Source organism: Cinclus cinclus, chromosome 8 (assembly GCF_963662255.1).
Source record: "Cinclus cinclus chromosome 8, bCinCin1.1, whole genome shotgun sequence".
Lineage (NCBI taxonomy): Eukaryota > Metazoa > Chordata > Aves > Passeriformes > Cinclidae > Cinclus > Cinclus cinclus.
In genome coordinates, this window is record NC_085053.1 from 4,041,656 (window position 1) to 4,066,248 (window position 24,593).

The 24,593-nt window shown below is 47.9% G+C and overlaps 1 protein-coding gene across 1 annotated transcript in view; it reads right to left on the bottom strand.

Moving 5' to 3' along the window:
• PAPPA2 (pappalysin 2) overlaps window positions 1–24,593 on the bottom strand; it is an 87,037-nt gene that overhangs the window by 13,662 nt on the left and 48,782 nt on the right. Inside the window, exons 14-20 of the mRNA XM_062497882.1 lie at window positions 17,075–17,246; window positions 14,749–14,926; window positions 12,234–12,447; window positions 5,477–5,645; window positions 4,662–4,794; window positions 3,442–3,551; window positions 781–852 (exon numbers count right to left, since the gene is read on the bottom strand). Of these exons, the coding sequence (XP_062353866.1) occupies window positions 781–852; window positions 3,442–3,551; window positions 4,662–4,794; window positions 5,477–5,645; window positions 12,234–12,447; window positions 14,749–14,926; window positions 17,075–17,246 (1,048 nt within the window). The remainder of the gene's footprint in view (window positions 1–780; window positions 853–3,441; window positions 3,552–4,661; window positions 4,795–5,476; window positions 5,646–12,233; window positions 12,448–14,748; window positions 14,927–17,074; window positions 17,247–24,593) is intronic.

The following is a 24,593-nucleotide window of genomic DNA, read 5'->3' on the forward strand; positions in this document are numbered from 1 at the left end:
AAAGCAATTATCCGCATTGAAATGAGCACAAGAAAGAAAATACAATCAGCAAACCCCAAAGCTATTTTTGGTGTGCAAATTCCATTTACATTTTCCTTTTTGGTAAAAATCCCAAATTTTCAGCATACAACATTCCAGAATTTCCCCCCCTTTTCCTTTTATCCTCAATCATAATAACAACCAGTGCTTGACAAAGACTGCCTATTTTTAATTTTCTTTGTGAACTGACTCCAGCCTGCCTATGATTTTCTCCTGCCTGGTCATTATTCAAAGTTAAATGAGTGGCTAACCAATTTCTGCAAGGAATTCTTTGTCTGCAGATTCTTCAGGAGCAGTTTGTTTTGTATATACAAGGCTTGAAATCCTGACTGTTTGATTTGGACAGGTGAATCACACAGGGCTTTTCTGGACCCATGTTACTCTAGAACTGCGGTTCTGGTTAGGGAAATATTCCAGCTTGGAGTCAGCTCAGGCTTTTGGGGGATACCCCTTGCCAGTGAAATCTTTTTTGCTAGAATATTCTGCCCGGGCTAGACAAAATGAAGCAGGCAAGGAAGGAAATGGGTTATTGTGCAGCTCTTGTTCCCCAGCATCATCCTGGCTGCAGGGACTCAACCCAAAGATGCTTCCTCTGCTATCTCCACTCATCCAGCAAGCCCTGGCCCTGCTTGGAGCAAACATAAGGTCAAAGCAGTCTGGTTTGTGCCGGAGCAGATCTTCACTGCCAGGAGCTCTTCAGCAAGGAGCAGGCAGCTAATGCTGGAGACAGGGAGGGCTTACCTCGCACGACTGGATGCAGTGAATGTCAGAGGGGTCCGGATACCACCGCAGCCTGCCCGTGCACACAATGTTCTGGGAGAGAAGAAGCCAACAGTTAGGTGAGGTGGATGAGGCAGGGAAGCTGCCAGCAGTGCTTTCTGGAGCTAGAGGGTCTCCTACAACACTACATTCCTCAGGGTGAGGCAGAACAGCAGTGACACCCCCAGGGCCCTCCCTGCACCCTTTGAGGCCAAACAAACCCAGGGCAGCTCCACCCAGGAACCCGTGGAGACCAGGTTATGTTGTTCAAGGCAGAGGCCAGAATACACACACTTGTGTGTATGTGGGTGTGTATGTAGATATAGATTGGTTGGACTTAATGATCGTGGAAGTCTTTTCCAGCCTTAGTGATTCTATGTTTCTATATTGATACAAAACTGGAAGAGGACAAAGGAAAAGGACAGGGACTACTTGAGAAGCGGGCTTGTTGGCAGTGCCACCATAATGCCTGACTTGGCCAGGAGCTGCTGCTGGGGGTAAGCCACAAGAGGCTGGAATCTACCATCATGTATCTGTGTGATGCTGAATTCACCAGATTCTCAGCTGGTCATCACTCAGTGCCTACAACAATTGGCTCACTGAACCCTGCTCAGGCTCTGAAAACTGCGTCCTGGGGGGACTCATCTCCCCAGACCTGACTTGCAGTAGATACACCAGACTCATGGTCACTCTGAGGTTCTCACTGGTATTTACAAGGCACAAATTCAGCTGTTGCAGCCAGATGGACACAAGAGCAAGATGTGAAAGACTCAGTTTCCTGGCCCTGGAACACACCACCCTGCTCATTTAGCTGGGGTTTGTGGGGAACACTCATGATTACACAGGGGGAAGAAAAGCCCCACCACACATGCAATTTCCTCCTTGTAAAGCTCAGGCAGGCTTTGAAATCTGAGGCCCCATAAAACAGCGTCTGGCCTGTGAAAATGTCCTAGGATGCCCTTCACAGCACAGGAATTGTACAGAGGGATAGGTGCAGTTCCTCCCAGCCTCTTGTTTGATATGTTCAGTGACAGGAAGACCAGCTCCAGCATTCTCAGGTAGCATGGCAATTAGGGATGGGGCAGCTCTGCCCACACAGACCAGCTGCAGGTCCTTCTGCAGCACCTTTGGTCAAAACCATGATGAAGCTGGAGGGGGATGAGGTCCTGGCCCTTCTCAGCCAACACAGCAGGAGCAGTCCCAGAGACAGCCAGCCTAATGGGGCAAAGACTAGGGAATTCCAGAGCCCGCCAATTCCTGCTCAGCCAAGAGGATGTGTGCATCCCAACCCCATGGAGTTACTTTGCATGTGGTTGTTGTGCAACTCAGTGCCATTTTAGCATACTCATATCAGTACACTCATATTCCAGGCTATGAAATAAGGGCAAAGAGACAAACCTGTGGAATGCAATGAATCAGAGCTGAAAACAAAACAGGACTGTGCCTTCTCTGAATGGCCTCTGCAGTTCCCAGTGTTGTTTGCCCCATCCTCTCCATCTCATGGAGCATGGCAGCTTCCGGGAACAGCAAACTGTTGGAGGCTTGAGGGAGCCAAGGGGGAGAGGAGACAGAAGCCAGGATAGAGAGCAAAACAAGATGGTCCAGGGAGAGATCTACTGGCAGAGGACAGAGCTCCTTCTTAAAATAGTGTCTCCTCTCCCTCCTCCTCTCTGCAAAATGCCTCCCTTGCACGAAAGCCTGCAGTGGTGGTGAAAGGGAAGCCGAATGCCACTGCCTCAACAGGCCAAGCCATCTGATTCCTCAAAGGCAAGGACTCCTTCCAAGGCTCGTGCTTAACCATCCCACATGCCCCAGGCATCCTCACAACCCCGGCAGCAGTCCACCATGGGTCTGATTCAAGGCAATGCACAGTAGTATCCACAGGCACGATGCTGGGCCTCCTGCGGGTTTCCAGGAGGAGGGGAAAGCATTTGGATGGGAGCACTGGCTCCTGGGAAGATTGTTTGCTTTTCTTTGTTCCACCTCCTTCCTTATACATCTCATTTTTATTTTAAGAAATATTACCCCGTCAGAGCTGCTTTTTGGTAAAGTCATGCCACGAGGATCCAAACTATTTGAGCTATTTGAACTGCTTTGCCTACAAAATGAGTAAGAGGTGGGGAGGGAAAGGCTCCCCTGTTCCAGCAGCAGAGGTACCCAGCTGGCCAGTGGGTCCTGGCAGCTGGAGAAACTTTTCAGCAGACAGTGCCCTGCCTCTTCCTTGGCAGGGAAATGCCTGCCTAGGATTGCATCTCTGCTGCCAGGTGACTGGGGACCCAGGCTTACACTGTGCCAGAGGTGGCTTTTGCTCTCCCAATACACTGACTGACAATAAACAGCAGCTTAATGGGTTTAGGCACACAACACATCCTGAAAAATCAGTAGGATTCTTGCATTAAACTTCATATATTGTGGTATCCTGCAATTCCTTGAAAGGTGGCCTGGGAACTGATAACTATGCTGAACTTTGGTATAGGAGAGCCAGAGGACACGTAGTAGCATCCACTGCTTGTCTTTACAAGTCTTACCCTTCTTCACCTGAGGGAGAGATTTTGGTTTAAAACACCAGATGGAGAGGGAGGGAGGTTCCCTCTCTGTGCTGCCAGAAATCCCCCTGCTAGAAGAATCCATCTCCCCTTTTACCTGGACTCTGGTGGGTTGCAGCCGGTGATCCATTGTCTCAGCAGTGACATTTTTGGGCAGTATGACGGGGTCACTGGGAGGAATAATACAGGAAGGAATGCACACAGCACCTGCGGGAGGAGGGAAAGCCTTGAGGACCTTACCAGGAACCAGGCATCATTGTCTTGTAGGGGGCCACCACTGGTAGTAGAGACAGATGTAGAGGGGACCCTTTTCCTCCCAACCTAGGATAGCAATTCCTTCCCCAAATCCTGAATTATCCTAGAGCCTACAGGAGTTGTGCCCAATTCTTTTCTCCCAGATGATTCTTTTCAATCTAAGAGAAAGATTCCAACCTTGATGGCAGTACATGGGACCCAGCATGAAAATAAGTCTGGCCTGGATATGATATTTGCTGACATGCTAAGAAATATCTTTCACAATTTTTATACCAGAGAATTCCCACTGCCTTCCCATAACCCAGGAAGAAAAAAAGCTGCAAAAACCATCTTAGAAAAACAGGTGGGATCCCAGCCGTAATCCTAGCCTCACATCAGATCTGCCCTGAGCTGAACCTCAGTAGTCCCTGTCATTAGACTGTCCTTAGCCTGGTTTGACCAGACTGGGATGACTGGTGCATTTGCTTCAGAGTAATACAGGGTGTGCTCAAGCATTCTGTCCAGCAGGATGCTAGACCAGATGCAAAAACCATGGTTGAGTGCTGAAGGTTTTCCTAAAAGCAAAATGAACCAAGTCCTGCAGACAGAAACGGATGATGCGGCCCCTCATCTGGTGAAAGTGCCCTGTTACACTCCATTATCGCTGCAGCTTTTATGGCTTTTATCTAGGACTTGTCACATTAACTCTACAAACAGAAACAGCAGTAGCAAGTGCAGAGACCTCAGGAAAGATGGAGGGCTACAGATCAGGAAAACGTGCAAAAAGCTGGGTTTGCCCTGAAGACAATCCCTGCTGCTTCTGAAAAGAGAGATGCTTAGTGCTGGAGACAATTTCAGATTTTGGTCTTGCCCCAGAGTACAAGCAGGGTGAGCATGAGCCTAAAGTCACCCCTGGCTCTGTGTTTACAAAGATCATGGAAGACAAAACAGGATTTATTTTTCCTGTTTAGTGGGGATTGGTACAGGAAGAGTCTATCTATAGTCTATTTTGACTATCAGCTCTCTGGGATGACTGAGTCAACACAAAGTTTGGGTTCCTGTTTGGTTTCCATCTGCCCTCACCTATGCCGTGCCCCTGCTCACACTTGTACTCCACGAAATTCAGCTCCGGGGGTGACGGGCAGGTGCCCTGCAAGCTCTCACACAGTTTGAACTCCTCTGTCCACAAGCCCTCCTTAGTGCAGATGATGGGAACCTGCAAAGCAGAGGGAGAGCAGCTGGCATTACTCACCCTGCCTGGCCAGTGCCCATCTCCATAGGAGCACTGTGCAAGCACACCCCTCCCACCAGCCACATCCAGAGAAAAGTTCCCCAAGGCAGCTGGCTTGCAGCTGTCTGGTCCAGCCTGTGTGCACTGACCAGAAAGGCAATTGTTTCCCAGCTGCTGCTGAATCTCACCAGAGGGAATCAGCCACACTTCTTTTGACAAGATCCTTTCCAAGCACTGATAAGATACCTGGGTAGAAGAGCTAGCAGGCAGCAAACTCCACGCCCAGAGAAACCCCTTGGTGAGCACAACTGCTGCAGCAAGCTTGTCCATCATACCAAGTGAATGCTTTCACAGCAGCTCCCAAAACCTACTGAAAGCCCCCCACTTATCCTTTCTGACCCTTTTCACCCCAGATAAGCCAGCTTGCTTAGGACCACTTTTCCAGACAAGGTCCCCAAGGAGCTGGTGAGCATCCCCAGGAAGTTGTGCAGCTAGTGCCATGTATAGTGCCCAGCCAGAACAGCTTCAGGCTTGTAAAGGGTCTGCTCTTTGGTGGTAATAGGGTTTTTGGCCTTGGAGATGGGTGAAACTGTTGCAGGGCCCCTCTGCATAGCAGATGCTCTGAAACACAAGGTGTGGTCAATGTCTGCCTCCCCCAGACACTCACCTGCTGTCCCTGCTGCTCACAGTTGAGGACACACTGGCTGTCCAGCTCAAAGCCCTGGGTGCAGTTGTACATGCCCTCAAAGACAGGGGGTGGGGGCTTGCAAACCACAGGGACACAGTGTCCCTCTTCCCACTGCCCATTCTCCAGGCATTGGATCTTCAGGAACTTCCTGGGGAAACACAAACACCAGGATGGCCTGCAGAACCCCATACACTGCACCTTGGCTGCACCAGGCATCCCACAGATGTCAGGAGCAGACTGAAGACATCTCTCCTGGACCACAATTACGCCCCCTCATGTGTAGGACTTTGCCATATCATACAATCCCTCACCATGGACAAGTCTTCCAAAGGGACACCCCATGGTTAACCAGGACCTTTTCTTCTCCTCCCTGGGGAAATTGCACTGATCTAGAAGCACTGGATACATTTCCCCTGCACTCACTGCCCCACTGCTCCCCAGCTCTTGCGGTGCCCCTAAGCCATTCCTTCCACAGTCCCTGCAGGTCCTGGTCTGCTTTGTCCCCCTGCCAGTAGCTGCATACTTTGCTGGATGGGGTTTGCCTCCACCAGTAAATCCTCTGGCCTGTGCCCAGCTTCTCCTGAGGCTCCTCTTTGTACTCCAGCCAGATCTGTCAATCCTGCTCTCGCCAAGGGCCTGCCATGCCACAGCAGACCAGTACCATCCTATGCTGCTAAAACAGCCCACACACAAACAAGAGAGAAAGAGAGCGAGAAAGAGAGAGAGCAAGAAAGAGAGCGAGAAAGAGAGAAAGAGAGAAAGAGAGAAAGAGAGAAAGAGAGAAAGAGAGAAAGAGAGAAAGAGAGAAAGAGAGAAAGAGAGAAAGAGAGAAAGAGAGAAAGAAAGAGAGAAAGAGAGAAAGAAAGAGAGAAAGAGAGAAAGAAAGAAAGAGTTCAGGAGCAGAGCCCACCCACTTTTCAGACTCCTGTCCCTGGCAGTGATAGAGACACCACATCTTTTACATAGAGGCATCAAAACTGATAAGGTATCAGGCCAAGGACTACTCTCTCAGCAGAGGATATGTCACTGCCCTGATGGGCTTTACCTGAGCCAAAGTTGACAGCTCCATTCTTAATGAGACTTTTCCCCCCACTCCTGTCCTCCTTTACTAGACAGCACATTCCAGCTGCCTGCCCCTACCCTCTCGCACCACAGGTGCCAGAAGGCAGGGCTTCAGGCACCACATTAGGGTGTTTATAGCCTGCCACAGGTATGTGGGGTGGGCCACCAGAGGTTAGAGAAGCACGTGGGGGAAGGTACTAAATTGCCCCTTGTTCTGAGAGGCAGCAGACAGAGTGTGGGGCATGTGCCCCCTAACACCTGGTGCAGGGTCATGACATTGTGTGGTGCCACCCAGCTGTGACTCCAAACATGGTGCAGGGTCACACAGCCTGGAAAAGCAAGGGGACCCCATTTGCACCCCGCTGCCAGACCAGGGGTGTTCCCTGTCAGATTTCTGCTGGGTACTCCTGGATGAGACATTTTAGAGATTTTTGCAGCATCCCCATATTTTTAAATATTTGCAGCTCTTGGAGAGTCCCCTTCTCCCTTTAGAAATCAGGGATCTGTGTTTTCTCAAGACTGTATAAAGGGGCAGTGGGTTCCTGCCAAGGTGAATGTGGGCTCCAGCAGGTAACACAGAGGCAGGCAGGATAGGGAATGGGATGCAGCAAGTCTGCTAGCACAGATCTCTGCACAAATCTTCCCTCCAGCCCACCTGAGAAGTGAGGATGGCTGTGGTGTTAGCACCTGAGTAGTGAGGGCTGCTGCAATATCACCCCTACAGCAGCAGCCTTGAATTAACTAAGAGAACTGCAGCTATGAAGTATTTTAGAAAGCTGGTGAGGCAGAGTGACTCTGGATTCCATTGTAGGCATCTGTGGTTTCACTCCATTCCTCATTTAACTTTTTTGTTTGCCTGCCCTTTCCATAATTATGGTAGTCACTGCCTTGCAAAGATGTCCCCATCAGACTTGGCTTTCTCCCAAATCTGACTGGATGCTTTGCTCTGCCCAAGTTTAAAGGTAAGCAAATACATGTGTCAAGAAGTACTAATCCATGTGGATGCCCAGCTCCACAAGCAGCATTTTCCCCTTCTTAAACTTCCTGGCTCGCAGGGTGTGATCTATCTGCAGGACTTGCAAGGGATAAAGCACTGGGGGTTATAGAGATAGAAACAAACTGGTAGTGTGAAGCCACTGCAACAGCAATACCACAGGCACTGAACAAACTCCTTTAAAGACCAGGAGCATCCCAGCCACGCATGACTTTTCACAGCCACTGCAGCTCTCTGTTGCTCTCCAAATCATGGCAGAGGCCCTGTGCCCAGGAAGGCCTGGGGAGATGGGTCAAGCATGGGGAGGACACACTGTGGCAGCTGCAGTTTGCTCAGGTGCAGGCTGTGGTTTGCAGCCCCATCAGCTTCACAGGGGCTCCTCATTTTGATGTGGTGCTGGAGTGACCCCAGTCAGAGCCAGCGCCCTGCATGGCCTCTCACACCTTTCCCCTAAACCTGCAGCCCCCCAGACCACCTCGCTCTGGAGGTTCAACCCACTCCCAGCATCTATCCAGGGATTTCAAACACAGTTAGCCCAGGCTGACCCCGGGGTAGAGAGTGGGGTGTGGACCACTCCCACATATATGAAATAAGCAGTTCATATGGAAGCATGGAGAAGGGAAGGGAGAGGCTTAAAAAACCAAAAAAAAAAAAAACACCCAACCCCCCCCCACAAAACCATATACATAAATACATAAAACATCATAGGAACTTGAAATTTCTGGAAACCTCTCCCACCCCCCAACTTCTGATCTGGTTTAGTGACACTTCTTGAGGATTAACAAGGAAGCCAGGAAAGCCTAATGGGCAGAGGAGGCAAGGGAGATTTCTGAGGCCAGCAAGTGCTGTATCTGAGGTGAAGGCACGAGCACTTCCCCGGCTCCAGGAGCTGAACATGCAGACACTAGCAGGGATCCAGCCATCATCTGAGGCAGCCAGCTTGGCGGGGGGGAGTGGATTTGCTGTGCAGGAATGGTGACAAATGATCCTAAAGTCTCGTCTCCTATGTCAGGAGACTGATGGCTTCAAAAAGAATAGGGGGAGAGAGATTTGTCAATAAATTGAAAGAAAGCTGCACCAGCGTGTAGGACCCTCCACTGCTGTGCTTCCTCCAAACAGCCTGGACAACCTGGGCTGTAAATGCTCAGAGACTTTAGAGGTGGAAGTGACAGGAACCTGGTTGACAGCCTCTGTTTTCTTTACCTGGATTTTTGGCTCCCATAGTGTGTTTGCCTTTTATCTGGAAGGGGCAAGATACAGGCAGAGGCAGTGTGTGCTTTTGTGCCCACCACACATGTGCCTGGTGCCCTCCTAAACTGCTGTGCTCCTGCATTAGGCAATTCTGCTTGACAAGTTCTGCTTGACCCACTGTGACCTTTTTGTTTCCAGTCCCCAGTCTGCTAACTCCTTCCAGTCCCCATTTTCTCCTCCAAATTCTCCCACCTCCTCTCCTTTTTCCATAGTTTCTGCTGATTTTGAACAGGAAGAGAAGGAAGAGGAGCCAACATCTCCATGAAAGTTCACTGGGGACTGTGCTGGTCAAAATGCAGGCTGAGACTTTCAAATCTGCCTGAAAATACCAACATGGTTATTTGCTTCATTCCCTCAAGCCAGCAGAAGGAACTCAACCCCTCACAAAGGCAGCTTTGAAATCCTCAAATCTCTTCTCTCCAAGGAATCATCCCACAATAGGCAAGAGAAACAAGTGCCCTGAAAGGTCTGACCTTTCAGGTCCCCAAACTGAGAGCATCCTTTCAACATTAGAGTGCTCCTCTAAAGGACCTCCTAGCTACTATCACACAATCAACATAATTGTTTTGGGTTGGAAGGGACTTTAAAGATCACATTGTTCCAACCTGCCTGCCATGGACAGGGACACTTTCTACTAGACAAAGTTTCTCCAAGCTTCATCCAACCTGATCTTGTCTATTCCTGTCAGAGATCTGTTTCAGATGGCACTTCATGCTGGAAGCAACAGCAAGAAGCACTGTGGGGGTGATGCCCTTTCCCCCAGAGTATCTGACCCCTGACTTTCAGGCTAGCACTTTTCAATGCTACAGCTCTGGGTGATGCTGAGGTTTTCCTTGACAGTTCATATATTTGTGTGATCCAGGTGGTGTGGGTTGGTACTGCTGTGGAACAGGTTCTGCCTAAACCCAGAAAGTTCCCATCATAAAGCACAAATACATATGTTAAGTTCCCCTTGTTACCCTTACTATGGAATTAGAAGTGAAGTAGCTTGGCAGCTGGAAGCCAGGCTGTTACATGGTCTCTCCAGGCTGATAACAGATCTCCTTTAGGAAGAGTCAAATAAGCTTCACCCTTCATGTCAGCACTGTCAGTAAGATGAACCTGCCAGCAGGAATGCAGCAGCTTTCTGGCAGGATCTTGATTACGCAATCAGGATATCCTCAAGGATCCCTTGTTGACAAGTAGTGATTTCCCAAGGGCCTTTCCTCACCCAAGCTCATAGACAAAAGCATCTCCAAGACAACTGATTTCTTCATCACTCTTCCCTTCCACTTAAACTATGGGAAATGAATTTCAACTATGATCTCAGCCCCTTCTAAGCATCCTCACTGCTCCTGCAGTAAAATTCAACTAAAAAATAGAAGTGAGGTAATTACATGAACATCTGTGTCCAAGATTATCTTCACCTGCATGGAGACAGCTGGATCCCAACCATGGCTCAGGCCTGCATAAGATGGGCACCTCCAGACAAGGAGCAAAGCTAGAGCTAGAAGAATAATTCAAAGGAAACCTGACTGTATTTCCAAGGGTGAGCTAGTTAGTGGGCATGAGGAATCTTCAGTGTCAGTCACAGATTATGCTTGACTTTTGTCCAGTATATAGTACACACAGAGAGTCTTGTTTCCTTATATACCCCGACACCTGTATGGCACTAAATCCTTTAGCAGGGCTTGCGCTTGCTGGGTTGGTGGACAAGGAGACAACAGATCAAGAACTCAGTTTTCTGAACCCAGAGAGACTGCATAAGACCCCAAAAACCTGAGGTCCAAATCATCAGCTCAGACCCTACTTTCACACCAGCACATCAGGAACCTGCACCACATCAGTGTTGGTTGCTTCCAGAACTCCCCACCACTTTCTCCAAAACTGGCATGATCAAAGAGATCAACCTCTCACTCTGGCAGCTCCCACCCTCTCCTTGCCAGGGCTGTGACACCACAAGGATTTCCAGCAATCCAGGAACTGACTTACTAGCTAGTAACTACTACATCATGCCAAGGGCTTTGTACTCATGCTGAGTGTACACCAAGAACTCCTGATAAGATGGTACAATGACACTTAGAAGTCTGAGGAAAGATTTTTGCTTGGGGTGGGCCACTCACATAGGAGTTAATCTGCGTGATAGGAAAGCAATATTATTTCTGGTTTTGTTAATGTGTTTTTTTGTATTCCACCATCAGAGATGTCTGATGAAACAGCAGCAATGACAGTTGCAAAGGGAAAAACGTGATGTCAAAATGCATTGCTATGAAAAAGTAAAACGCTTCGCATGATTTTCCTTGACTTGTCTCACAGGCTGTTCAGACACATATGGAAGTTACTCACACGTCAGAGGAGCCTCGGGATCTCACGAGGGGTCATCGTTTTTACCAGCAGTTGCTGCAGCAGGACAGAGGGGGCCTAACTTTACAAGCTGAGTGGATCTGTTTGAATGCCCAGTGCCTGAAGTGCCACAGGCACAAAAGCTGTTCTAGAGTTTGTAAAGCAGTCCATGTGATCACTGCCATAATCATCATTTGCTCAGCTCCCTTTGGCCCAAGAAATACTCCTAACACTGTGAAAAGCTGTTTACAGAAACCACTTCCTTCATTACTAGGCAAGAAATTTGGCAACTGCTTCCCACTGCACAACAACTCTACCCCTGAGCAAAGAAGAGATGAAGTCTGCATCCAATTAAAACTGGAAGGGGGCATTAAACAATTAACACATAATTACCTGATCTGAGCTAGAATCAAGACTCTGGGGATGACCCAGCCAGTGCCAGGGAATCTTTAGTGACCAAACTCAATGGGGACTTTGGCTGGAGGCATCACAGACAAAACACTGCTTTACCCCCCAGCATCGTGATATTGGCTGAGAGCAGGGCTAGTGAACCACCATGAATTTTTCCCTGAAGCATCAGGAAAAATCTTCTCCCACTGAAATGCCACTGCTAGAAATTAAATTTAGCCAAGAGGCACAGCGGGTGAGATGTTAACCCTGACAGAAGGCAGCCATTCATTCTTACAGTGCCTCTGATCTATGTTTTATTGCTTTTAGAAAAGACAGAAGCTCCAAGAATCTGCCAATATCTTGTAAATGTCTAATTACCTGTGAGTCTGCAAACACTTAATTTGGTGCTTAACTTTCACAGAGTGACAAATATGTTGAGGTGCACAGGAAGATCTGCTTGTTTCAGGTTAAAGTACTTAACACGGTTGTGTTTGAAACAGCTCCTTGTTTCCACCAGGTTCACCTAGACCAGGGAATGCCTCTTGTATTTCAAGAAATCTGTGTAATCAGATCACAGATCTGTGTGAGCAGGCAAGCTGCTTTGCCTTCTACCTATCAAGCCAGGTTTTTGAGACTGCCATTGTCCTTTCACCTCCGCTCCTTGCACACACTGGGAGGAGGAAAGAAATGGTGATAACAGACCTGCCACTGACTTACTTCTTAGGCTTGTCTGCTGTGTTCTCAGCCACGTGGTATCCAGGCTTGCACTTGTAGCGACAGACTGAGCCCACATCGTGGTTCCCCTGCAGGCACCGAGGCACCAGAAGCTTGGCATTGGCCACGGCGGGAGGTGAGTCACACTCCAGCTTGCAGTAGGCTTCGGGCAGGGACCAGAGACCATCCTCCAGGCAGGTGAGCCACTGGTTTGTTCCTGAGCCCAAAAGAGAAGCAGCGTGTGGGGTTACAGCTGAGCCAGGAATGGAGTCCTGCTGAGGGGAGCTCAGAGCAACCGGCAGAAGTCTGCTTGTTAGAGTGGATACTGACACCAAAGAGGGCAACAAACACTAAGACATGAACTGCATCACCTGCTTGCTCAGGCTGTAGCAGAAAATACTTGAATGCAAAGGTAAGGTAAGGTGAGCTTCTAGAGCCTGGAGAAAGGATCTTGGTCCTGCAAATCTCCCCAAATCTTTCCCTTAAACTTGCCCTCTTTCATGGTGCAGGACAGCCAGGGGCCTTTGTGTAAGACAACTTTCTGTCATATTCAGTTCAGCCCATCTTCATTCTCCCCAAGGGCTTTTTGCAGCTTGTCCTCACCTATGCTGATCCCTACTACAGACGCAGTGTAAGATCATAGAATCATGGAATGGTTTGGGCTGGAAAGGACCTTTAAAGGCCATCTAGTTCCACCTCCCTCTGCCATGGGCAGGGACATCTTCTACCAGCTCAGGTAGCTCAGAGCCCTGCCCAACCTGGCTTTCAGTGTTTCCAGGGATGGGGAATGCACCACCTCTCTGGGCAACCTGAGAGTCAGGAAGATGGAAAATGCCACAAGGACAAATGTGGGAGGCTTCACTGCTGTGACTGGGAATTCCAACCACCCATCATTAGAGGTTTTGGTTGAGTATTACAGCCCAGCTCCTTGTTGTCCCTGACAGACCAAGCTAAATGGGTGGCCAGAACTGCACAGCTCTCTCTGGATGCCTGTGGGGAGTGCCCAGGACTACATCACCCATATCGTGTGGATGATGGATAGTTCATTGGGAACTGATGAGCAAGGGAAAAAAAGCTGGACTGGAGTGGATGGGTCTCTTTTTAGTGAGAGGTTTGGATCATCATGTTTGTGGTACAGCCAGGCTGCTCTACAGTTCCTTCAAACATCACTTTCTTTTCACAGAAACACTTTTGGGCCAGAGACAGGATCCCATCTCTACTCAGCACCTGTGTTCCTGATGGGTCAAGGCTGCCAGGGGTTGTCTCCCACCTCCAAGTGCCACACAGCCATGTAATCCTTTCATTGCCTACTGTTAGCATTTACTAGCACTGTAAGGATGCAAGTCCTTGAGGGGAACAAGCATGGAGCATATCCCTGCCTCAGTGGCTTAGTTGTGTCAGCTGGACTCTAAGAGTTTACCCACGTGGCTTGGCAGCCTTGGCCAAGCACCTCCAGCCATCATGCTGGAAGTCACCCAGGGCCCATGGAGGGTTTGCCTTCCCACTGAGGGAGCCCATGGCAAACCTCCCAGTGACTGCAGCGGGACCAAGAGGCAGCTGTGAGTGAAAGATCAAAGCTCTGCCCTCAGTTGACCAACTCAAGGCAATGGGTGTCAGCTCATGCAGAATTTGTGTTGTTGAGATGACATTCACATGGTACCCATTGATCAGCTCACTCTGGGGATCTGCCACCATCCTCCCTGTCATGAAATGAGATGTTAATTCTCTGCAGTTTTTGCTCCTTAAATTTAACTTTTTTTCTTTTTTTTTTAAGAAGTAAACAATTCTCACACATTTCAGCTGTAAATGTCTCCATAAAATAGGTCACCCATTAAAATGATTTGTTGTATGTGATTTTTCCGAGCAAAGTCACTGGTGGAAACTCACAAAGTCCCAATGCTTGAAGCTGTCAAGGCAATTACCCCTGAAATCCCATCCAGTTCAGCCCTTGCATAGACAGAACAGTAGCTCTCTTTCTCTGACTTGGCTTAAAAAATTCCTGCGGCTACCGATGGAGTCGGCAGAATGAAAGCCAGGCCATGGTATGTCTGGGTGGTGAACATCTCCTAGACTGCTCTATAGCTGTGGGCATCAGTCTCTATGCTTTATACATTCCCAGGCCCCTGAACCACAGGTTTTCCCACACCCACCAGGTACAGAGCCACTTCTGGCTCTCTGGAGTCCTCTGTCTGCCTGCATGTTTCTTGTCTCCATCATTGTAATACTGGAGGCTGGACCAGTTATCAGGAGAGGACATCACTACACCCTGAGGACGATGGATAAGGGCTGCCTGCCAGGGGATGGGAGTCAGAGGGAATTATTCCCACACCAGGATGTCTCCGCTCCAGAGGGAGGCATACCCATCATTTCAGGAAGTATCTCAAGAGCCCATCCAGCTGACAAATACAGGATAAGTGAGAAATTCCAAGTAGCAATGCTCTGTTCGAATTGCTTGGGACAGGCACAGAAAGGCAGCATCAAAAAGGGTGATTAAATGTCTTGACACTCCAGACCGTACCTTGAAGCTTGGCTGGGGGGATGCAGGAGAAGGAGCATCTCTGAAGGTAGGTGGTCCCCACAGGGCAGGAGAACTCGGCATAGTACACATGGGACTGGTCAGGGACACGGCAGTCAACAGGGTCACAAGTCACAGATCTGTCCCACTGTCCCAAACTGCACGTCAGCACCACCTCCTGCTGCAGAAAAAGCAAAGCTCCATCAGACTCCTGAAGAGAGCTTTGGTCTACAGGTGTGCCACCACAGCAGAAAGGTCTGACCCAGGTTTCAGGATGAGGAGAGCTCTCCAACAATTTTCCTCCCCCAGTGTGCCCTTTCTCCCTGCTCTAGAACAACAAATTGCAAAGGCCTGACCTGTTCACAGGGAGATGTGTGGGGTGTGAGAGCAGAAAACGTGCCTTGAGGTAACAATCCAGCTATTGTGCATGCTACATTGTTTGGGCAGTACCAGTCCACAATAAGGAAAAAAGGAAAGTCCCTTCAGGATCCACAGAAACCTCTTGAGCTAAGCTACTCCCAGCACTATGTGCTGCAATTTTCTCCCTAAAAGATCAAGTCTTACTTCAAGTGTTGTCAGAGAGCTCTTCTGTTGATTGTTTTTCCCTTAATGTACCAATTCCCTCAGCCCACAGACCTCACTGAAGTCATATTATCTAATTTACAAATCCCAGTTATACACCCCTTCTTACTCAGCTGGGGAAGTGCCTGAGATCCAAAACCACAATGGCCCCACCACTAAATATGGTCAACATGTCCTACAGACTTCATCAAAACTGAGTGGTGGATGATAGTTTGCTATGAACAACCTGGTCTGGTGGAAGGTGCTCCTAGCCACAACAGTAGGGGGGGGTTGGGGGTGGACTCAAGTGCTCTTTTAAAGGTCCCTTCCAACTCCAATCGTTCTGTGATTTCCATTCGCAAACTGCTAACCCCAGCCCAGCAGCCCTCAGCCATGGATCTGTCCTCCAAAACCAGCATGTTTTGATTGAACCTGGATGTGGGAGCTCTGAAGGATGTCACTAAATTTGAGTCTGACACAACCAAGTGTGCAGCAGGGTCATAGTGTAGCTGAACTAGGTGGAGAGGATGCTCAGGAGAAGAGCTGTGTGCATTTTCATGAATAGGGCTACAAGCCAAACATCACTGCAGTATCACTGGAGGGCTCAGGGCAAGGCACTTGCAAGCTGCTCTCTGCTGTGACAGCCACTTGGTAAAGCTCTGTTCAAGAGTTTCTCATCTCACTGCTAAACACAGGAAAACTGTCACCCCAGGCAGACTAATTTTGTGTGGTTTCATTTCGGAGAATGGGAACATTTTGTTTTTCCTGGGCACGCCTTGGCCCACAGACCCAGAGGCCACGTAATTAACAATCTCCCAGTGATGAGCAGTGCATCTCCAGCTGCCCTACTGCACTTCCCAGTGCCCACCTCTCTTTTGGCCAACACTGCAGCACAGAAAACCTGCCTGCCAGGTGTCACAAGCAGATCTCCAAGGAGAGGAAATGTCACCCTGCTGACATGGCCCAACTCACTTCTGTCTGTCTGCCCCAAGTGAGTTCACACTCTCACTCAGTCTGGCATGTAGACGAGCTCAGCCCCAGAGACTCTTGTTCCCCCATCCAGAAACAGCCTAAGGACAGGACACTGTGTGCCTACAGCCCTGCCAAGGTGACTGCCTGGACCAAGTTCAGTTCCCAAGGACACATCATCCCAGGCCTCCTCAGTCAAGATCTAAGAGTTGTGCTGGCTCCTGGCTTTTATGAGGTAACCCCCAACTCTCTGGAAAGTGGGACAAACTCTTTCACGGTGACCTCTGTGCCATTATTGCAACACAACACAAAGGAAGAAAAGCTCTCCATGCTCTCAGCTGCCTCTAAATATAGTTGCTGTGCAATGACTTCATTTTTTCCTGAGCCACTAACTTCAGCTTTAAAAAATAAAACATCCCAGGGATGTTTTACCCTCCACAAAATGCCCATCTGGAGAGCAGAAATATCAACCTCTGCCTCTGCTAGAGTGCATCACCTTGACTTGTGCCGTGCCCTGCAGCAGCTTTCAGCCTGGCAGAGCTGTGCTCTGCAGACAACACTGGACTGGGAGAACTAGGACTGCAGCAAAAGAAAGAGAGGGATGTCCAGAGCAGAAACACCAGCCATGAGCACAGGGATCCAACACTGAAACTTCACTGAGCTGGGATGTGTTGGGAAAGCAGCAAGAAGGTTGGGCCTGGAGGAAAGAAGTGGTCTGTGTTCTCTCCAATCACTTCAGGGTGGTTAAATCTTTTTTATCTAGGTCTTGGTCCCATGGGCCATCCTGAGGCCCACTCACCTCAATGGAGCCCAGCCTCTTCCCACCACTGGAGTGGAGGACGAAGCCCTTTTCACAGGAAACAGCACACACCATGTGCCTTGGGCCATCAGAGCTACAGTTGAGGGTGGCAGCGTGAGCAAGCAGTGGCTGTGTGCAGGTTCCTGATCCCACGCAGGCCCCATGGGCACAGCTGTGGATGAGAACAGAGAAGGGATCAACCAGTGGGTCCCAGGACCACTTCAGCAAGGAAGGGCTCTCTCCAGGTGGCACTTGGCGTGGAATGAATGCTCAGCAGGTCACAGATGCCTAGAGATGAACACCTATCCCTCTCAGCTTCAGCTTTTTCCAGGCTTGAAGTCTCCTGACAACGATGCCTGCAGAGTACTTTATCCCAGCTCTGTCTTAGCTGAACTTCATCCCAACCCCAGCCCATGCCTTCCCACCAACCACCACTTTCTTTCAAGCTGATGAAAGGAGGCACAGCTCAACAACGTTCCAAAATTTGTGCTGCCCGCACACAGGCTCAGAGTATGCTCACAGGCTGGCACCAAAGGGGCTCATTACAGGTAGACCAAGAGGACGAAAGGAGAGAGGTGACAAGGAGAGGGGAGGCAGAAGGTGTATCTTTGTATAACTTTCAAATCATATATGTCAAACTCTGTATAGGACACTGGAGAATCTACAGATGGTTTCCCAACTGCAAGAAAAGCTAAGAGAAAACCTCTGCAAATATTAGGGAATCATCCATGAGATGTTCTTCAGATCCTGTGCAGTCCCCCTTCATATCTATACAGCCACACCATATATGGTGTATCCATACACCACACAGTGGTGGAAGAGAGGAGTTGGATATACAACTGGCTCCTCAACCCCACTCCTGTCACCTTCCCCCTCTGCCCTGATAGTCCTCAGCACCTCTACTCTTCCCATAGGACAACACAGCACTCCAAGCCTGTGCATGCTGACACCAGCCTCTTTAGGATCAAGACCATCTCAACACACACTTGTCCAGCTCTACAGCCTCAACTGTGGCCACCAAGGTGAGATGCAGTTAAAGGGAGGAGTAACCTTCCCCTTGGCACCACTGCAAGTTACAAGAGGACCCAGGAAAGTTTGAAATGCATCACCCATTCCTTGGTTTGCAATGCATCATCCACGCCTCCTCCTCCTCACTGCGGCAGCTTCCCACTGAGGAGCAGCCACTAGTTACTGACTATTTGAGCATCACAATTCCATAATGACAACCAGCGTTGGTCAAAGGTCTCCATTAGTAAAATGCAACCAGTCAATTTATTACCTGTGATGGAACTGGGACAAGATGCAGGGCAATACAACAGCTCCCACACCCTGGCTATTCATCAGTCTGGCTTTATCTGTTATCAAGTGATATAAGTGCAACACCTGAACTCAGCCCTCCTCAGCCAGGGACAGAGGTGCTGCAGCTTCAGGCAATAACTGGTAAGAGAAGGAAGGGAGCTGTACCTGAATGCTTTGCTCTCCTCTGCTCCCTGTTTGGCACAGGGCTGCCATTTTCAGGCACTGCCTTTCTCCCAGTGAGGCAGAGGCCTCTGCCTCTTGCCTTTACTCAATGTTTCCAGCCAAGGATGCACAGAGCTAGAAATACCACAAAAGACACAGACACAAAAAACCCAACTAAAAACAAAGAAACAACAAACCCCTAAAAATCCCAAATCGGTGCCGACGCAGACGTTAAGAGAACACAATGTGCTGTTGACTCTGGACAAGTCCACCGAGCCAAAGACATGGTGGAAACCTGCAGTCCACAGCCCTGAAAGAGCCGGTGGGCACAGGAGGGGACCACAAAGGAGAACAAGAAGAAAGGGGCTGTTTTTTCAATGCAGACCTGTTTATGAAGTGAGAAATGGTTTCAGGGCAGCTGCTGCAAATTCTTTCACTAGCTTATATTTCCATTTGCTTCCTTTTTGAAGAATTTGTTTTATGAGTGCAGCATTTGTCAGGTCATTAGCTTCTGAGGGCATCTGTTACCAATTGTAGCCCTCTCCCCTCCCCTCCTGCAGTCACCTTCTCTGGGCAGTTGCTCTGCTCCCTGCCTGTGCCCCTGGCTCATACTTCCTCCTGTCCCTAGTTCCACAGCACACTGATGGAGCCATTGTCCTAAACTTCCAATTTGTTTGCCTCTGGACACACGTGTCCTCTTTCCAGCCTTGCTTCTCCATTCCATCCCCTTCCTCACCAGTCATGGGTACAATATGGAGATGCACCTTTCCACTAGACCAGGTTGCTCCAAGCACCACCCCCCCTCCCCCCAGACTGGCCTGGAACACTTCAAGGAATGGGGCAGGCACAGTTCCTCCCCACGCTCGCAGCTGGTGGTAAGCTTTGGAGCACGAGCCCATCACAGCACTGGTTTGAGAATGTGCCATGGCACCCTCCAGGTGCATCCAGGCCAAGTGCTTGGCTGGAGCAGCTCTGCTGTGCTGATGGAGAGACAGCAGGTTGGTGCAGCCTTGGCAGTTGGGACAATGCTGTTATTAAATAACAGTTAAATGAAGCGTTAATCCTTCTGAGTGCTACCAGGGACGTTTTCGTTCTCCACCAGTTCAGAAAAAAAAACCAGCAATGTGGTAGGAACTAGATCGAGATATCAGCAGGTTTCTTATGTATGATAAATACAAAATGTTATATAGGGTAGTTATGCATAAGAGACTGATAATTACAGGTCATAACAAAATATTTTTATTTACATCACATATATATACTCATGCACATGTTCTGCATGTGCATGTAGATACATTTTAGAAATAATAGAAAAGTTAGGGTTAGAATAGTTACCTTTCTCTTTGTCCCTGACAATGACTAACTTAGCACTGTTTTCTCTGTCCTACAAATAAGGATTTGTAGGACAATCCTACAAATACCCACTAGATTTTATTTTGGAAATTATCTGAGACTAATCAGCTCAAGTTCTAAGAAGCTGTGCTCATCCTACACCTTGCTTTGAAGTCTGCTGCTATTCCAGACCTGAAGAGGAGCTCATATCACTGAAAGCTGTCTAATTTTCTCAAATATATCAATAACCTCAAAAAATATATATCAATCCTACCAACAAACATTACCTTGATTGCTTCCTTTATCAGCATCATCACTACTATCACTTCTGTACTTGGGGCCATGACACTTTTGAACCTGATGGTGAATAAAGGCAGGTCAAAAGAGAAAAAAGCCCTGTGACCTGGCCCCATCATGATCTGCATGCTATCCCAGGGCTCGGGTAAAGTGATGGAATAAATCATAGCTCCTAGACCCTGGAACACCCTAAGAAAGGTTGGACAAGGAAATGGTGCAGTTAGCCCAGTTCTGATCTCAGCATGAAGGAGCTCTTTCTGTTTTTGATGATAAATAAAATTCCTGTATCACAGCTGCAAACTCCTGACTTCTGCCCATTTCTGATTCAGGCCATATAAGATGTGGGACAAGCCAATATTTTTTACTTTTTTTCTGACCGAGACATCAAAAAAAAAAATTTCCACTTCTATCCCAGCATCTTTTGAAGCTCAAACTAATGATTTGTCAACAACATTTTTACAAAATACCAAGGTTTTTCTCCTAACTTATTTCATGTCAGCACAAGCCTGCATGATGCTCTGGGCTCACCAAGTCCCATAACTTATACATCAAAGAAAGTTTCAGGTCTGGAAATCTGTGAAATTCTGCCTAGTGATGGCCGAAATGGTTAGAGCTTTGCTCTGAAATGGAAACAATTCTATAAACTGAAGCAAAATTTTCCTTTGAGATCCTTCATCCTTCTAGAATAAAAGCAGGCAGCCACTACCAGCACTAGAGCATGTTAAGCCAATGGTAGCAAAGCTAGTATGGTATCATTACTTTGCTGCGACAAATCCCAAATTCTGAAAATCTGAAATTTCATGTTTTACAGAAATTACTTAATGCAGCACAGAAAATACTGATGGACTTACCCATATCAAACTAAGCCAAGTCAAATGTGGTGAAGCTGCCTAAATTATAATAAATCATCTATACATTGCTGTGGTGCCTAGTCAAGCTTTCAACTCTCAAGATTGCTGCTGAAACATCTCTTATCATTGAGCTCCAGTTCTTAACAGCAGAAATGTGTAAGTTCTTCTCATGGTGCAACTTTTTTGGGAGTGGGGGTTATAGGAGATGTTGACAGAAAAGTAAAGGCTTTGGCCAAATCTCCTGAGGTTAAAAGTCATAACTGCACATACTCTGGTGGAGTCTGGACTGTAACACTCAACATTGGTGAGATAAAAGGTGTTTACCCCAGTGTGGTCTAGCAAAAGAGAATTGCTAGGAAATGAGAAAAGGTGTTTTGGAAATACTTGGGAATGTCTCCCTTCAGGCATGTTTCCCGTGAAGGTGAAAGGTCTCACTTTTCCAGTAAATCTGATGACAACCATCCTTGTGGGAGCAGGCTGCGTGTACAGACCCAACGGTGGTGACGCTTCTTGATTACTATCTGCACTGAGGTTGCCATCTCAAGAAAAGGTGCTTACTTCTGTACGTGACTCCGAAAGAAACTTGGCAAAAAATAACATCCCTGTGAGTCATCTGCTGTCATCTGCCTCAGAGACAGAGAAAAGGCACCAGTAAGACATCAAATGACCTGTTGGCCCCTCCATAGCCATAATGGCAAAGGGGAAAAAAGAAGCAAGGGTACATAATGTACTTCCAGACAGTTCCTTCCCATGTTTTTTTTTTTGTTGTTGTTGTTGTTGACTACACTAAAATAGTTGCACAGAAGCGCAGAAAATGATGCTGAATGGGATGTCAGGTTCAGTCTAGTCACCTTCCCAACCTAAGCCAGGACAGACCGTACCCGAAGAACATCTTTATCCATAGCCAATCTCCACAGGACCACACTCTACCTCATTTTCTCATCTTGTCCAGGGGAATTAATTTCTTAACCACATCCATCACCATGAAAGACATAAAAATAGCAGAGGGATTTCAAAAGGGAGCTGCAAGCAAAAGCCATAGCTGGCCTGCAAGACTTATGCTGTAAGATTTAAGGAGGAAAAAATATTTATCATGACAGAGAGGAGATAGCGAGAGGATCTGATGGCTCTGTACAGACACACAGACACAGAAAAGTTGCCTGCTGGCAGGAGGCATTCAGACATTTCTGACAGGGATGGAGCAAAAGCAGCAACTTTCATCTTGAAATCAGAGGCACCTTCTCAGCAGAGAGGGTTACTGGATATGAGAATAGCTCAGCAGGGGAGATGGTGGACTCATCACCTCCTGCAGCTTGTGACAGGAGATAAGAGAACCTTCTGAAGGATGCATTTAATCCAGTCCCTGTGAAAAATCCCTGTGCCTGACATCAGGAAGGGCAGGGCAAAATGGGGGAGACTGGCTGCAGAAAACCGAGGGCTCTGCTGGCAAACCTGGGGTCTCCCAGTGCTTGCTCCCTTCTTTGCTGGCCATGGGAAGTCATAGTGTTGCAACTCACAGGTACACTCACATGTACCAGGGGTCAGGTCTGCTTAGAACAAGTGCATCAGGCCCTTTTGAGACTGAGCACCCTGTTTGAAAGCTGTTCAGTTACTGTGTTTGACTCAAAACCAAATTGGTGAAAAACTTGTGCTGGGAGTTATTTTTTCTGCAGGCAAGACTGGCTAGTGTCAAGGAAAGGCAGAAGACATCTTGATCATCCCCCTAAAAAAAAACCCCATATAGAGACCACTAATGTCAATAAGCCTATTAGGCTGAATAGGATGGGGCAGTCCATGAAATGGTGTCTGGCCCTCCAAGGGTTACCTGTGACATCTTCCAGCTGGACATTAAATCAAATTTTGATTTAAATTAAAATTAAGAACACATTTTACAGCACAGTCTTGGCCACTGTTGCCCATCAGCCAGTCAGCAACCCACAGGAGAAGTGCCAGAGGTTAACAGGCTTTGATGCTGGAGAAGAAGCACCTCTAGAGGTCTGAAAGGCAGAGGTGAGCCCACTCCCCAGGAAACGTGGTCATCAGGACCCTGGAAACACAGAATTGTTTAGGCTGGAGAAGCCTTGTAAAATTAAGTCCAACCATTAACCCAGCAGTGACAAGGCCACCATTAACCTATGTCCCCAAGTGCCACGTTTACATATGTTTTAAATCCCTTCCAAGATGGGGACTCCATCCACAGGGCACTGTAAGCCAGAGGCAAAGAATCAGGATTTTATGGTCCCTTCCAACCCAAACTATTCTACATTTCTGTGAAATAAGACACCAGCATGTCTACCCAGGGTGCCCATAAATCTTCATGCCATCACGCATGCAGCTCATAAATTGACCCTGCATAAATTTGGTGCCTGGAAGAAAGAAAATAAACCAAACAAAACCTGTTTGGGAAACAGCCCTCTTTCCTGAATAAAGTTTATCAATGTAAACAACTCCCTCCTCCATCTAATTTTCTCTCCCTCATATCCACTTTCCACACAAAAGGAATCCAAACCAGACTCCCCTCGATGCCTTACACATCCTTTTGGGGAAGCAGAGGCAGGATTTCACACAGGAAATACAAACACAAAGCAGATTGCCTTTTGTAGCACCTTTTCTGTGAACCCACCCAGACATTTCCCAGCATATGTGAACATAAAATAAAACACACTAAAAATTAAAGCAAGCTAAAAATAAACATAGCAGAGGAAATGAAAAATGTTCCCCTGGTTCAGTGTATAGCCTGTAGCAAGTTAAACAGGAGGGACTGTGGCTCAGCTAAAAAATCCACAAAAAAGGATGAAAGCTGGGAGACTTTGGGTCTCCTGGGTGGAAACATGTTAAAAGTCTGATTTCTGCTTGACCTCATCAGGCTGTGATTGGGAGCAGAATGCACAGACAGCCCCTGATCTGCTGGCAGAGACAGCAGTAAGGGGTTCCTGGTGATGGCAATGAGGACACTGCACTGCTTTGGTCTGCAAGTGCTCTGCCAACCTTCAGCACCTTGAGTGGGGCCAAAAGCAAAAGGTGACACTTCCTTCAAAACAAGAATGCATTTTTCTAGAGTCAAACACCTGTTCCATCCTGACCTTGAGAAAGCTGCATTTCATCAGCATGAACATAATCTCTATGTTTTCCCCAGCCTGCAAAGCATTGCGAGATCCTTCAAGATGAAAGATGCTACAGAAATACCAACCTGTCATATATTTATTATTTTGGCAATGAGCATTTCTGAAGGCTGGAAACCTCATTTCTTTGTTGCTTTTGTTACTGTCCTTTCTCAGGTTATTTTAGGGAAGCCCTCACACGCACATATTGTATACGTGAGGCCGAGTGCGTGCATACTGTCAGTTCAACTCTCTCCAGGAAGAACATGGATGCCCTGTGATCTTTTACAGTCAACTGTCTCTCAGCCTCTGAAGATTCTTCTATTCTTGGATTTTTACAGGGGACTTCCCCCCCTGCCCACAGCCAGAGTCCACCTACCTTATATGAAATAAATTGTTAATTTTTAAAAATACTTTAGGAGATAGAACAGATTTTAAAAATATAACAAAGGGAGCATACTTGAATGTTTCCTGACT